Source organism: Ictidomys tridecemlineatus, chromosome 2 (assembly GCF_052094955.1).
Source record: "Ictidomys tridecemlineatus isolate mIctTri1 chromosome 2, mIctTri1.hap1, whole genome shotgun sequence".
Classification (NCBI taxonomy): Eukaryota; Metazoa; Chordata; class Mammalia; order Rodentia; family Sciuridae; genus Ictidomys; species Ictidomys tridecemlineatus.
The window spans coordinates 209393045-209409327 of record NC_135478.1 but is presented as its reverse complement, the minus strand read 5'-3'; the positions used below and the strand labels follow the sequence as shown (position 1 = coordinate 209409327).

The following is a 16283-nucleotide window of genomic DNA, read 5'->3' as shown; positions in this document are numbered from 1 at the left end:
GAGCAGAGGTTCAGAGTTCATCTGATTAGCTGGCCACCTGGTAAGTTACTCACTACCCTCTTCTGCACTTTGCTGATCCCTGAAGTGGGTTTGTCATGGTGTTGTCACAGGCTTAAATGGCATAGAATGTAAACTCCTCGTCATGGAACCGAGCAAGCACTGATTAACTCAAGTCATGGCTGCATGCTTCAGGGATGCTTTCACTTGGCATTGCACATCCAGCCTGCTCCAAGGTCCTCTTTGTCTCTGTGTCTCCCCATTCCTCCTCATCCTTGGAGGGAAGCTTTAGTTCACCCATGGCTTCCCCTTCTTGGGTGTTTCTTCACCGCAGGCTGCTCTCGTGCTGTGGTTGAGGGTGTTTTCTCTCCTCATAGCTGGGAGCATTGGTTTTTCTCAGGGCCAAGAGTTACCCCAAGAGACACTCAGTTATCCCTGTGCTGCTCCCTTTCCTTCTCATCACACTCTTCTGCTCTTGAGACAGATGCTGCCTGCCCATATCCCCTCCCGGTGTGGATGCGCCAACCCTGGCTGCTCTGTTTCCCACTAAACCCTCTCTCCTGTCCTGTAAAAGCTCCTGACAGCTTCCATCTCTCTTTGGCCAAAAGAGGGAGTAGGGAGAGCCAGTAGACAGGACTGTGCCGCTCTTCACCTGAGTTTAGAAGAGATAAGAAGAGTTTAGGATAACTGTCAAGTTTCTGCATTTGGCAATAGGGATAGAAGTGACCGTCTTCCCCAAATTGGGGCAGGATGGAAGAGAACCAGGCTTGGGGAAGGAAATGTAATGGTCAGTTCTAGGCACTTGAATTTGGACAGATCCTGAGAACTGCTGGAAAGACCTGGCCTCAGTGTTGACCCCTCCCTGGACCCAGCGGTCACCTCCTCAGTAGCCCATTAGTATGTCCTTTCCAGGTGCACCCGGAAGGAGAGGTGTGAGCGGTCCAGGGAACCCCGCAGGTTTGCCTCAGAGATGAAGCAGTGTGTCCGGCTCACAGTCCACCCCAACAACATCTCCGTCTCTCAGTACAACGTGCTGGTAAGGACCATGGGGTTGGGGTCTGGGGAAGAACTCTCCCCTTCAAAGAGCACCTGAGCCTGGGGACCCTCAGGAGAGCTGGGCCAAGTCCAGCTGGCAAGAGCAACTTAGATGAGGGTAGGAGATCTAAGGGTTCATTAAGGACCCAAGAAGGGCACATGGACAGGAGCACTGGGGGGAGAGGCTTGACTCCAAATGAGTAGAAAGACAAGGACAATGATCAGACCAGAGCTGACCCTAGAGAATGGCCGAGGACATTCGGAAGGTATCTTCATTTCATGTGTGAGAAAGGGCACAGATGGCTTCTGGGCTCTAACACTGGGTCCTTGGTGACTGGTGCTGCCATTTTTCCAAAACTGGAAATAATGGAAGAGGAGCTCGCTGATCACACAAATCCCTCAACATTCCTACCTCCTAGGGCCAAATCCATTTGGATTCTGATGAGGTTTCTTCTCTTGTCGTTCTGCTACCTGCCTACGTCTCTCGTAACAAACTGGATCTTTCCAACCTCCATGTCAATATGGCCTCTCCTTTGTCTCTTTTTCTTGCTCACCCACTTTCTTCCTTTATTCCACACCCTTCCTTTCCCCACCCCCTCTCCTCTTCTCTTTCCTCCTGCCCGGCTGTTCACAGCTGGTCCTGGAGACATACAATGTCCCGGAGCTATCAGCTGGCGTCAACTGCACCTTTGAGGACCTGTCAGAGATGGATGGGCTGGTGATAGGAAATCAGATCCAGTGTTATTCCCCCGCAGCCAAGGAGGTGCCCCGGATCATCACAGAGAACGGTGAGTAGCCCCAGGAGGCCAAACTGGGTGGCAGGCCTGTCTTCCTCCTGCTGGATGGGAGAAGTCACGACAGATGTGGGGGGATTGAGGGAGGTTACAGGCAGGGGTGGGCCAGAGGAAGTGGGTGATTGAGTGTGTTGTAAGTAAAGGGAATGAAATTTCCCTCCTTTGCCCTTGGAATTGACTGCCGCAGCCCTTTTAGCTCAGCCCCAGGTTGGCATCCAAGAGCCAGCATCATCCTAGGTGAGGAGCAGCTGCAGACAGGGTGGGTGGAGGCCAGGCCAGGACAGCTGCACAGCATACCAGAGCTCAGCCCACTCTGGCTGGCCTGGAGGGACAGGAGAAGAGGGAAGCTGGTCAAGACCTGGCATGTGTGGGCAGTGGTCATCTGGCTCTGTATCCCTCTGCTCACACACCTGGGTCTCTGACCCTGGACCATTATCTCCCCCACTCCCACCCTACCCTGCCTCCCCACAGCTTCCTGTTGTTGTGGCCAGCTGCACTGGGAAGAAGGGAGTGGACAGAGGTTCAGCACTGGCAAGGGACAGGCTGGCCTGGGCAAATTGATTCTGTGTTGTCCCTCCCATTTGGGCTTGTCACATTTATTTGGAGCTGATTGATTAATGAGGCTCTCCGGGAAGGCAGAAAACAAGGCTGGAAGTGGGGGCCTGGGGTCAGGGCTGTGAATTAAACATGGGCTCCAGCTCCTCTTTTCTACCAGCTGAGGATCCCCATGTCTCCCGCCCTGAGTCCCCCAGAGGAGGGGGCATCAGAACTGGGCCTGTCTGTATAGAGATGGGGAAGGAGCTCTTGTGTGCACACACTTACACACACATGCAAAACCACATGTGCAGTTGGTGACAGTATTCTTAAGAGTCTCCATGTTTTTTCTCCCTGGTTGCTCCTCAGTGTGTCTGTAATTCTTTGAGGTTGCCAAGGACAAAATGCATGTGAATGAATGCACATTTGAAGACCTGTTTGTGTGTGTGTGGGCACATGCACATGCACATGCAGGCAATGAATATTTGGGGGAGCAAGCAATACTGTGTAAAAGGGAGGAGAGGCTGGGACAGTTCTCTGAGCTGTTTGGGAGTTGTCTGGAGGATGGTCTTTCTGAATCACAGACCCTAGAGGAGCAGGATCTCCTTATCCCCGTCCCCTGTACTTTACAACCAGTGGAACTCTGGCATGGCCTTGGCCTTCCCCCTGACTTCTTGGCTGGCTCTGTTTTGTAGGAGACCACCATGTGGTACAGCTTCAACTCAAGTCCAAGGAGACAGGCATGACCTTCGCCAGCACCAGCTTTGTCTTCTACAACTGCAGCGTGCACAACTCGTAAGTGTTCCCAGACGCACTCAGCAACCGGGGATCAAGGTTCATGCAGAGACTAGAAGACCCCAGCCGTGTTCCCAGGACTCACCATGTGGAGGCTCCAAAGCTCTCCTCCATTACTTACAGGATTAACAGAAACAAGAAAGAACGTAGAGTGAGAACCTGAGGGGTGGGCTCTCCAAATCCCTCCATGCATCTTCCCTGGCATAAATCGTTTTAACCAGTTTCATTCCCATCATCTATTGGGTGTCATCCATCTCACCAGAAAAACAGAGAAGTAAGCACCATGCTCAGAAAGGGGGCTGGAGGAGGAAGAGAAGTCTACTGTGTGTCCTAAGGCTGGCAGGTAGTCTAGCCACTCACCTGCAGTCCTGGTTGGGACCAGAGTGGCAAGGACCAGAGGGGAGCAGAAAGTTGCAGGCTCAACAGACCCTGGCCTGAGAGGCCAGGAAGCCGGGTTCTGGCACTGACTTTGTTTGACATCAACACCCATCTCCAGGAGACACGCATGGAGGGCAGGGACTAAGGCCCCAGAGTCAGGCAAGCTGGGAACCTTAGCCATTCTGTGCCCCAGTTCCTCTCTAAACAGGGGACTAGGAGCACCTCTTCCAAGGCTGGCACTCAAACATTTAGCAACTGACGTCACAGGAGCACTGTCCCAACAGAGCAGGCTGGACACTGTGCTTATTGCCACCCTGCATAGCGGCCCTGCTTGTCCTGAGTAAGAGGGCAGCACTTAGACCTGCCTGGCTCGTTGGCTAGGCACTGCCCCTGTTTTTACTATTATTATATTATTATTCCCTCCATAAAATTAATGGGATTAGTCAGGCATAGTGGCACATGCCTGCAATCCCAGCAGCTCGGGAGGCTGAAGCAGGAGGATCACGGGTTCAAAGCCAACCTCAGCAAAACTGAGGCACTAAGCAACCCAGTGAGACCCTGTCACTAAATACGAAAAAGGGCTGGGGTATGGCTCATAGTCAAGTGCCTATGAGTTCAATCCCCTGAACCAACAAATAAATAAATTAATAATGGGATTGGACCAAGTTGTAGGTGGACAAGCCTTTTTTAATTTTTCATCATAGAAAATTTTCTTCAACTGAAAGTAGATGTGGATATCCAAAATATAAAACAGAAGGAGCTACTTGGTGGAGGGCCAAAGGGACCTGGAACCCCTCTCTCTCAGAATTGCCCAAACTCTTCCTGTGTTCTCCAAATGAGTTCCATAGAATCCCCATGGTTTGAAACCACAGGCCTGATGTCCAAAAGCCCTGATCACTTTAGCATGCTGTTCTGTGTTCTCCTCTATGCAGGATGGGTGGGTGACATGACTAATGACATTTCTAGACTCTAGGCTGGTGGAATTTTAGAGTCTGTCCATCTAATTGGGACATATTGGGTTGAGAGCCACAGCTGAAGGGGCCCCGGCAAACTTCCACCTGCCAGCAAACTTCCAGCTGCCAGGTGATGATTGGCTCACAGCGGCCCCAGCAAACTTCTAGCTGCCAGCTGATTGGCTCCTCTGCGGTGATGCTCATTGGGCTGTTTCCCCGCCCTTTCAGACCACGGAGCTGCTCACTGGGGGACTTTTTTGGCTCCGCCCACACGACCCAGCCAATCAGCCTCAAGAGCAGGAGGAGTGGGGGAGGTTGAGAGGCTTGTGGGAAGCCGGTGGTGGCAGTTGGGCTCTGAGGGTTTTTCCTGAGGAGCTGTTTTGTTTGGCGTGTGTGGTTCTAAAAATAAAGTTTGTTTCTTTTGACAAGTGGCTCCTGAATTGTGCCCAGCCAGACTGCGGCAATATTGGGCCCAAGTTTAGCTCTACCTGCGGCCCTAAGGAAGGAACCATCCAGCCCCTCCCAGTCCAGAGAAAGTTGCTTTGGCACCAGGATTCTCTTCTGGTTCCTGCCATGGGGCTGTAGGTGGCTTGACCTCTGGTGGCTTCCTTCAACTTCTTCCCCCTAGGAAAGCAGCAGAGGTAGATGAAATCCTGTATGAAGTTTCCATCCTGCCCATAAAATGATTCTAAGTATCACTATGTGCCATGCAATCTGCTACCCACTAGCTACAGAGGAGTCAAAAATTAAAGAATCTCAAGGACTCAACCCCAGCCCTCCAGGACTTGGTGGCCTAGGATACTCTTGGAAGATGGAGACAGTGAGCTGTGAGGACTGCCCTTTCCATGTCAGCATGCAGGTTCATGGGAGGAGGCCCAGAGTGGCCAACTCTGCTTGGTCAAGGAGTGGCTGAGTGGAAGGAATGAGAAAGGTCCTCCAGACAGCAGAACAGCGCATGGGAAATACGGGTCTCCTCCTGGCCACAGCACCAGCCCCGTGTGGGCTGTGGCTTTTCCTCTGGCTAGGGCTCAGCCGGTAGCAAGGCATTTGAGTTTTTGACAACAGGGAAACTCGTCACGTTTTTAAGCAACAAGGAGCTTTTATAAGTGACTTTTGTTTCCTGGAGGTAAAGGGTGGGAGTAGAGTTGACAACCGTGAAGGAGGTCATGTACTGTGAGAGCTGCCTGTAGCTTCTGCCTGTAGCCGGCTCCATGTGGACCTTGGACAGCTGAGACCCAGGGTTAATTTGAATTAAAACCTGAATTTGCATTTGCTCCAACTCCTCTTTTTTTCCCCCTAGCACTGGGGAATTGAACCCAGTGGTGCTTTACCACTGACCTTCATCCTCGGCCCTTTTTATTTTTAATTTTGAGACAAAGTCCGGCTCAGGTGCCCAGACTGGCCTTGAACTTGTGATCCTCCTGTCTCAACCTCCCCAGTAGCTATTATTACAGGTGTGTGCCCTGGCACCCAGCTTGCCCCAGATCTTATGGCTTCTAGACAGGGTCCTCAACTCTAGATGTGCTCATTCTCTTCTTCATCAAAGGACACTATCACCCTGTGGAGGTGGAGGACAAATGAGGGGGCTTTGGGGAGACCAGCATTCCCAGCTCTCAGTGAACAGCAAGAGGCTGAGCACTATTAGCTCCCTGCGGCCTTGGGGAGAGGAGGGATGGCTCTGTATTGGATGCGTGAGCATTGAAGGGGGGGTCTCTTAATATTAAAATGTTTTGCCAGATCTTAGAGTCTTGGACCTTGGGCTTGGGTCACCCAGCTTCTATGATTTGTGCCTCTTCTCCTCTGTGCCCAGGTGCCTGTCCTGCGTGGAGAGCCCGTACCGCTGCCACTGGTGTAAATATCGGCACGTCTGCACCCATGACCCCAAGACTTGCTCCTTCCAGGAAGGCCGCGTGAAGCTGCCCGAGGTGGGTGTTTGGCAACCAGCGGGGTGAGCACCGCTTGCTCTGAGCCCGGGATACCCAAGGCAGGCCTTCCTTTAGGAGGAAAAAGGAGGGGAAAGCCCCCAGCACCCCCCTGTGCCTCTCCAGGCCTGGCTTTCAAGGGACACTTCACAAAAGCAGAGAACAAGACAGACTCTGTGTGGGGACTGACTGGGTGAGGGTCCACCTGGATGTTTTGTTTCAAAGGGGCATCCCAGGTCACTCCAGCAGGAGGATCCCCACACATCAGGAAAGTTCTAGAACAACTCCAGGTCTGGTGACTCCCATTGCTGGGCCCGTTGTTCTCAACAGAGTGGGCACTTTAAAGAGCTGCTATCTAGAATGGAGAGACAGATGATAATGTAAATATGACTGTATACGGTGTTGGTTAGATTCCACTGAATTCTCCAGCAACACCACACGACTTCCCTGCCAGCCTGGTCCACTCTCTCAGCCAGTGCTGACTCCAACAGTTCCCAGCACCTTCAACCCCCAGCCCAGACTTGGAAGTGCCTTCCAGCCCCCTTCACATACCTGCACAGGTGCTGTGACCGTGCAGCAAGCCCCACGGCTGTGAGCGCAGCACACTGTCCTGATGCGGAGAGCACAGGGACACCCGAGGGACAGGCAAGGGCATTGCGAGGCCAGGGAGTCCCCTCATGGTCTGCACCCCCTCTCCCAGACCAGGACCTGGCCAGGAACCCAACTTGGGCAGACCCTTAATGGCAGGAGGGGAGCTCTTTTACCTGTGTCCTAGAGGAAAGATGGATACACAGCGCATCCCCACACCTGCTGACCCTTCACCTGTTCCAGAGGGACCATGGCTAGTTGTCCAGAGCGCTCAGAAAGGCGAAGCCCAAGGCCCATTTTGCCTGGGCCCTGATGGCTGAGTGGAGGCCTCTGGGGGCTGGGGGAGGGACAGAGCAGCCCATTTTAGAGGTAAGGGCAAGGAGGGGTGAGGGCTTCAGGGGGACAGAATGACCCCCACTGAGTAGGGAAGAAGGAGAACAAAGGAAAAGCAGAAATCTGAGAACCTCCATCAATTAAATGACAAGAGGCCTTGGAAATCCCCCCACTCGTTGCTTTTTATTCTATTTTTTCTTTGGGTCTCTCCATACATACAACCCCTGCCGGATACACCAGTCTAGAAAGCTAGAAAGAGGCTTTGTCTTGACTTCTAGAAAGTTCCTGGCAAATTTCAGTTGGAAACCAAAAGAGAGTATGGAAGCCACCAACCCAGGACCCTCTCCCTCTGCAGTGGAGTCTGTCTGGCTAAAAATGGCTCCCCTGATTTGTCATCAGGAAAAGGGAAGAAAGTGGCTTTAAGTAGGAGTTTCCTCTGTGTGTGTGTGTGTGTGTGTGTGTGTGTGTGTGTGTGTGTGTGTGTGTGTGGTCCACTGCTCTTTAACAAAGACAGGATGGATTTAAGGTAATAGGAGAGACATGACTTGGTCAGCAGCTGGTACACCTTTGGCATGAGAAGCTGGTAAAAGGCTACTCAGTCTCATCAGCCCGGCTGGCCTCTTATCTTGGGGACAGAGGCAGAAGGGCTTGTTGATCCCCCAAGGCCAGGGGACATGGCCCCAGGAAGCAGCCTCTTCTTTGCATCTGAAATTGGCACAGAACTCGACGGGAGCCGAGTCAAAACAGTTGTGTCTTCTCTCCATTTTTCCAGACTGGTGCATCTGGTGGAGGTGTTATGTGTGGAGGCTAAAATAAAAACAAAAACAATTGAGCCACTGGGCGGATTTCAGAAACCCACGGTCATTTAATTACCTGAAGGTGGTTAGCAATTTCTGCTCTTTTTTTTTTTTTTTTCTCGTTAGCTCCTTGTATACCAAGTCTCTTTCTTTTAAATGTACTAAAGGAGCCTGCATCTGCTGCTCAGAAAGAAGGGGAAAAAAAAAAAAAGCAGAAGCGAACAAAGCAATAGCCCACCATGTTTCCCAGCATCATCCAGGGACCACGATAGGAGAATGCTCCCTTCAGGGCCAAGATTGAGTCAGGCACAGTGTCCCTTCTCCACCCAGCACTGGCAAAAGCTGGGGGGGACTCACAGCCTCTCAGAGAATTTGATGCCAGGCTTCCTCAAAGAGGAAATGCCTGGAGAAATATGGCTGGTAGAGAGACATGGAGATGGACTTCCCTCCCACTGGTATCCTTCGACGCCTCCATTTCCCTGGAACTGCACCATGGAAGGCTGGCAGGCCATGGTAGTGAGAGGCTCCAGGGTAACGTGGAATCACCCAGGTCTCCCTTATCATATTGTCCCATGACAGCTCCTCTTTATCATGAATGTTTATTCATTCTAAGAGAAAGGTATAATCCTGGTCCAACCCTGGAGGTTGCATTCAATCCAGTTCAACACCAGCGCCATTTTGAATGTGAACTTTGAGAAGCAAGAGTTGACCACCATATATGGACGTGGTACATTTACTTTCCTGATGAATGTACTACAGGGGAAATAAGCAAATATATATTTGTCAACTGTTGACTGACTGACCATTCTGAGTCAGTGGAAGGAGGTCATGGTCTTCCAAACTCAAAAGTCTCTGGCTACTAGTGAAAGTGAAGCAATTTTTTAAAAAATTTTTTTCCTTGATTTTTTGTTTTTGGTTTGAGGGCAGAGATAGAAGCAGGAATAAGGTAAAAAGAATAAATAAATAAAATGAATCCAAAAGTTCTTTTGTGGAAGCCTCCAGACACCAATGTCCTCTCTCTGTTCCAGGGGAAGAACACACTCACAACATGTTCTGAAGTTTTGCTACTGTGTTAATCCTCTTTCTGCTACTGCAGCAGATTCCTGAGATAAATCAGCTTACAAATAGGAAAGGTTTTGGAAGTTTCAGTCCATGGTTGGATGGATCCATTCCTTCTAGGCCTGTGGTGAGGCAGCTCATAATGGCAAGGAACACATGGTAGAGCAAAGTGCTCACCTGGTGGTGGCTGGGAAATGAAAAAGAAATGGCATCTCACAATCCCCCTCAAGTGCAGGCACCCAGTTACCTAAAACTTGCCTCTCAGAGTTTCCACCACCATCTCCCAATAGTGCCACACTGGGGAGCCAGCCTTTAAGTATGGAGGCCTTTGGAGGACATCCCAGATCCCAACTAGAGTAACCATCATGTAACCCTCCATCACCCTGAGCATTTTGCATTGCAAGCCACCGAGGTTTCAAGGTGTACAGGGATCTGTAGATCTGTGTTTAGAAATCCATAAAGTGAGGCCCTTGGTCCACATGATCTCCAAATTTTTGCAATGGTAAGTAGAAACAATCAGCAAAGTTCCTAAGAAAAATCAATGACCAAGAAGTATTCTTATAGGACAAGTGCTACATCAAGGCTTCAGTCTCCCAGCTGTGCCTAATAAGATGACTCACTCACTCAGCCTTAGAGCCAGCAGCTCTTCTGGACATCTAGACCAAGACCAGCCCCCATGGATGATAGATAGATAGATAGATTGATTGATTGATTTTGTGTAGTACTAGGGCTTGAATCCACGGGTATTTTACCACTCATCCCAGACATTCTTTATATTTTGTTCTGAGATAGTATGTTGCTAAGTTGTTCAGACTGGCCTCAAATTTGCAATTCCCCCGCCTCAGTCTCCCAAGTCTTTTGGATTACAGGTGCAGTGGATTCTTCTGGAAGTCCCTAGGTTCTCATTTCTCTTTACCCTTTCAGTGGAGGCTGCAGACAGGGTCCTTTTGTTAGCCCAGAGTGAGTGAGCCAGGTGGCTTTCATCTGCTCAGCACCTTGTGTCCCCAGGAAAGCTTTTATCTGTGCATCTTCTGGTTTCAACATTGGCTTTGTTGACTATCACCAGGGATGTTAAATTACCTCCTTTTTATTTTTATTTTTTTTCCTGAACAAAGAGCACGTTCAGGCAAAGTTATTGGTCTGGAATGGAGAGCTGGTGGATCGTGGTTATTATATGAACAGCAAGTATTCCAGCAAAATTACAATGATTAGAAATAGAGTGCTCAACAACAGACGTCATATATAGTGTATATTCCAGTCACAGGGAATGATTTTGTGACAAAAACTGATGGCATTCACCTAACAATCTTTGAACTTCAGATCAGATCAGGGCACCCAACAGAAAAGAGAGAGGAGAGAGGGGATGAAACCCAAGTCGGATGACCTTGTCCTCCTGCTCTCAAACCTCTTCTCCCAGAATCCACTGAGGCTTCTTGCCACCCCACAGAATGGCCTTTCACTGGGCACCGTTGACAGGGCCACGGGTCCCCACATGGCGTTGGAGTTCCTGGAATGAATTCCCCCAGCTCACCTGAACCGCTCCATCAGACCCACACACCTAGTGATTGTGATTAGGTGTGTGGGTCAAAGACAGACCTCTGTGGAAAAACAAATCTATCTAAGAAAAATCAATCTATGGGTGGACTGTTCTGATGCTATTGCTCACCCACACTGAAAAGCAAACCCTGCTGCCGCTGAAGCTATATTCTCTGGGCACCAGGCTGGATAGATAGGCTTTGCCAGAAGGCCACGTACATCTGGCCCACAGGTGTAGAGGCTCAGAGGGGGGCTCCCAACAGCACCTTTCCTCTTGAAGTCCCACCGGTAGGCTGACTCCTGAGAACAGTCGGAAGATCAGAGGAGGAAATGAATTCTATTCAATATGCAAAGCTGTGCTTGAAGGGTTCTCCCAACATCCCCTACTACTGAAAACTAACAGGACAGACGTCCTGAACGCTGCTAATCTAAGGGTCAAGTTCACTCTAGGACTGCAGACCTAGCATGAAAGGCCCCTGACTGCTGTTTGCCCCTGGTGCAAAAATAAATGCAATACCCCGAGACAGAGACAGCCCATTTACCCAAGGCTGGCTGGGCTCTGGAGGGAACTCAGGCCAGCCAACCTTGACAGTGATTCTGCTTCCCTTCCTGCATCGGGGCCATTTCTGTATTCCAACCCAAGGGAACAGAACCTTGCCTTGCCATGCCCTCCACCCTCCCTTGGAAAACAAAGACAAACTCAGTTCAAGAACTTGCTTCCAACCCTGCACCATCCCCCACTCCAGGTATTCAATTACGCAGTTGCCCCTTCTCCAGACCACGGCACTCTCCATCAATCTCTTCTGCCCCTCCCCCCTTCAGGTTATGGGCATTTCCTCTCTATATTATTTCTTTGCTCTCTCCATAAACCACCCCATCGTAGATCATGCTAATGGCATTATAAACTTGGGGAACAGCAAGAAAATATATGGTGCGTTACATTTTTGTATTGGGCACCATGGGTCTGAGAAGGTGAGTATAAATTTGGGGTGGGGGATGGTTAGGGCCAGGGCTAGCTTGTCTTTGGAATTGATGGGAGGACTAAGGTGATATGGGGGGAGGAGAAGTGACCTGCAAATCATGTTCCTTCACTGCCCCCAGGGTCCTGCAGTCCCCTGGAGCTTTGCATTCCCTCAGTTTTGCTGTAACAACTAGCAGAATTAGAGCTCTCATCTTGTAAACACACTGGGGGCTGTAAATCCACAGCCGAGAGCCCCCCTTCCCCAGCAGCATAAGCCCTGAAGGCAGCCCTTTCCTCTCCCAGCTTGGTGGCATTCTTTATGTCCTTGTTCAATTATTTAAATATGCAATGAAACCTCTGAATAAAGCAGCCACTGACACTCAGGTCCTGGTAGATGGAAAGGCTTCTCTAGCTTTCAGACTTCTGCTTTGTGTTCCCGCTCTCTGCAATTAGCAGTGTTGTCTTTATTTTGTGCTTAGTTAAGTGGAGACCAAAATATGCACGGGGCTGATCAGTTGACCTGGAGTCAGCTGGAACCACCTCCTGTGCCAAACCATTAGAGGTTGGCTGGTGCCTCAAGCCACTGTCCCTCCTCACCCTGGGTCCATGCCGCAACTACAGAATGTCACCCCAGGCAAAAGGGCCTCCAAGGGAGAGACTGGTTGTTATTGCCTGCATGCATCTTCATAGAATCTTGTTAAGTACAAGTGTTTTCCATTCTCCAAGAGCTGGCCCTCTCCAATGACAGTTCAGAGAAATACCCTCCTTGAAAAGAGAAGAGTAAGATGTTTGGAAGGATATCTGTATGGGGGTGGGTCATCAGTCATGGGTGGATTAAAGTGAAATAATTGGATGAAAATATTGTACTCATCACGAGTGTGGGTACTGAATGAGGTCACTGCTGTCCCAGTCTTCTCCACTGAGACAAGATGGTGAACATACATGTTCTGCTATGAAAAAAGAGCACATGGGGAAAAGATATTTGTAAGGCCCTGGAGGTGGTGGAATGTGCACTGAATGGAATCATTGTCATGTTAATAAACATACCAGTAACACAACTACCAGAGCTCCAACTATGTGAGCATGCCAGATAGCAACATACCAATAATTAGATATCAAAATATGCTGGGCCTGTAATCCCAGCAACTTAGGAGGCTGAGGCAGGAGGATCGCAAGTTCAAAGCCAGCCTCAACAATTTAGCAAGGGTCTGAGTAACTTAGTAAGACCCTGTCTCAAAATGAAATATAAGAATGGTTCAATGGTTAGATGCCCCGGGTTCAATCCCTGGTGCCAAAAAATAAAATATAAGCCAGATGCAGTTGCGTGTGCTTGTAATCCCAGCGGCTCAGAAGGCTGAGGCAGGAGGATTGCATTTTAAAGCTAGCCTCAGCAAAAGTGAGGTGCTAAGCAACTCATTGGGATCCTGTCTCTAAATAAAATACAAAATAGGGTAGGTGATGTGGCTCAGTGGTCGAGTGCCTTAGATCAATTCCCAGTAACCTCCCAAAATAATAATAAAATGTAATTATAAATTAAAAATAAATAAAATACTCCCCTACTGACAGGTAAATAGCCATTTCCATGAGGCCAGCCTTCCCTGTAAAGTCCACCAGGGCCTTACTCCTTCCATTATTTATTCAGTTGATTGACATTTTGAACACTTTTGGATGAACAGTCATGACTATGACCATTTTCACGATGAGGAAAACTGAGCTTTGAAGAGATTATGGAATGATGTAGCCCATGTCATCTGTTGGGATAATCCTAGTATTGGGACTGAAAGGAAAACAAATTGTTCTCTAGAGTCACACTCTGACACCAACTGTTCTGCATTTTTCCCATGCCAAGCAATTCTCCTGTCCTCTGCACAAACCAACTAGGTAGCCCACAATTTGGTTCAGTTCTGACATGACCTACCTAGAGTTAGTGTCAGACGCCACAAGAGAAAGGGCTCAATCCCACCAGACTGTCCCCACTTCAGATGCCAATCATGATGCTGATTGTCACCTGCACTTCAGACCGGCCAGCTAGACATCAGGGGTCCCAACAGGCTCCTCTTCAGTTTTAATAATTTGTTATAATGGGTCGGAAAACTAGAACATTTGTATAATTCCCTGACTTATTATAAAAGATATTACAGACGCTATGGATCAACAACCAGACGAGGCATATATAGAGCAAGGTGTGGAGGAAGGAGCACAGAGCTCCAGGTGCACCCCTTCCAGCTCCTCCACTTGTTCCCCAACTAGAAAGCTCTCTGATCGCCTTCATCAGGGTTCTTTGATTAGATCATTGGCGACTGAACGCAACCTCCAGCCCCTTTCCCCCAGAAGCTAGTAAGAGGCATGGAAAGTTCCAACTGTGACATCACCTGGTTGCTTCCTCTTCTTCCACCTCATTAGCATAAACTCAGGTGTGGCTGAAATGGACACATGGTGAACCCAACAGCAATACTCAGGAAATTCCAATATTTATTTCTTATTATGCCACAATCTTCCAGGGAACATAAAGTCATCTAATCCAAATCAACCTCTTCATTTTCTGGGTGGAGAGACCCAGAGGGTTTGAGGAGCATGCCCTAGACCACATGGCTGGCTGGTGTGGCTCTATCAGGGCACATGGAACATGCATCTCGGGGATGTCACCTTCCAGAATGGAGGGGAGCAGGGACAGAACTGCCACCTTCCTACCTGGCCCCTCTTGTGTTTGGGGCACAGAGAGATGCTGAAATTTGTCAGGTTCAGCATAAAATGTGAAGCCTAGAAGACTGCGGTCATTGACAACAGGACTGGTGGGTTAGTGGTTATGGAAAAGGCGGAGGTAGGTAGAGGCAGGAGCAGGGGAGATGGGACCTTTGGACCCGAGGTGGGGAATGGGGAGCAGGTGGGGGCCGAGCTGCAGCCTGAGCTGGGGAAAGACAAGGAGAGAACCAGCAATTCCTGAATGCTGTGCCTGATGCTTTGTCAGTGTTGGTTCATGGAATCCCCCAGAATGGGCCTTTGGAGGAATAATTTTATTCTCACAGGCCAAGAAATGACCAGAACACTTTTCCCAGTCCTTAAACTAGCAGAAGCGAGACAGACTCTCATGGATCTTCTCTTGCTCTCACATGTGATTCCCCAGCCAGGCTTTCTACAGTTGAGGAACTTCAAAGGCTGAAGACCTAGGTCTGGGGGAGGAGGTGGGTGCTGAGCCTGGGGACCATCAATAAGGCCACTAATAAGGTGTGACTCACGGAGGAGCACGAGGTGTCTCTGAAATTCCCCATGAGTTTACGATCTGTAGGTGGTTTTGCAAGAGGCAGGTCAGAACCTGGGGGGAGGGGTGAGAGGAGGAGCCTGGTGGTGGCCCTTCATGCCTTGTTGCCCAGGGGAAAATGGCCATTTCACATTTCAATTAGACAGGGCACTGGGTCAATCAGCAGCTCCACTAGAGGAAAACAGCCCAGCCCAGCCCTAGGCCTCTCCAATTACTATCAATGAACTGAGCGCCAACCTTTTTATATGCAAACTAGGTTTTTAAGGAGCCACTGCTAATCGGGACTCATCAGAGGGCACCTAAGAAGCCCCAGTGAGAGATGGCACAGGGCACAGCTGAGAGATGCTTTGGCTCCCGCCCATGTTCTGGATGGGAACAGTTGAGCCCCAAGCAGAGGTCCAGCCTGGCAGGAGGCCTCGCGGCTCCCTACCCTGTGGCGGTCCTGTCCTCTGTGGAAACTTGCTCTTCCATGACGGAACAGAAGGTGACTCGAGCAGTGGGCCCCTGAGTTCACCTGCTGATGCTGAACCACTGCTGTTCCTCTCCCTGCCTCAGTTTCTCCTGTGCAGAGCAGGAGGGGTCCACTAGGTCGGTCAGGGGACTCGGACTCCAGGCTCCCTGAACGCAGGAGCCGGAGCAGCAGCAGGTTGGTGCAGGAGGTGAAGACACTTCCCGCCTCCCGCTCCGAGTGCTTCCTGCTCCCTGGAAGGAGAGCTGCTCCGGCCTCAGTTGACCTGGGCTCCCACTCCTCTTCAGATCTGCTTCTGATCTGCTGTCGCTGAGGCTCCAGTGTCACACCTCTCCCGCTTCAGGATGAATCTCAACGTTTTTTACAAAAAGCTTCCTCCGACGTTGGTTCCAGTTCCCATCTTGCCAGAGCATGGGGTTCGGGCAGCAGCCAAGGGAGGCTGAGATGGAGACCCCGAGGTTCCCAGAGATCCTTGTGCTCCTTTGGAGACTTGGGGATAGGCACTAGGTCCAGGCCCAGGCCCCTACTCTCCCTGCTGCCTGCTTTCCCGCTGCTTCTCTTTGTTTTTATTGTTTTAAATTTGTGATAAAATACCCTTCTAACCAGCTTTAATGGTACGTAGAGTTGGGGGGCCACTAGGACGTTCACATCCCCGCTGTCCCCAACTAAAACTGCCTATTAAACAACTCTTCACTCCCCTCCTTTCAGACACAGCCTTCTCCTGTCTGTCCCTGACCCCGACTCCTAGGTGGCTCCTGTAAGAGGAGCCACGTCCTAGTTGCCTCTCTGTGGCTGGCTTATTCACTTAGCACGATGTGCTCAGCACTCTTCCACGTTACCCTTTTCCTCCCTTGGGTCAGAGTCTCCTTCCTC

At 50.1% G+C, this 16283-nt stretch overlaps 1 protein-coding gene across 1 annotated transcript in view; it reads left to right on the top strand.

Annotated features, from left to right (window-relative positions):
* Plxna4 (plexin A4) overlaps positions 1-16283 on the top strand; it is a 430466-nt gene that overhangs the window by 338006 nt on the left and 76177 nt on the right. The window contains exons 6-9 of the mRNA XM_005331088.5: positions 910-1033; positions 1667-1820; positions 3056-3155; positions 6297-6411. Of these exons, the coding sequence (XP_005331145.2) occupies positions 910-1033; positions 1667-1820; positions 3056-3155; positions 6297-6411 (493 nt within the window). The remainder of the gene's footprint in view (positions 1-909; positions 1034-1666; positions 1821-3055; positions 3156-6296; positions 6412-16283) is intronic.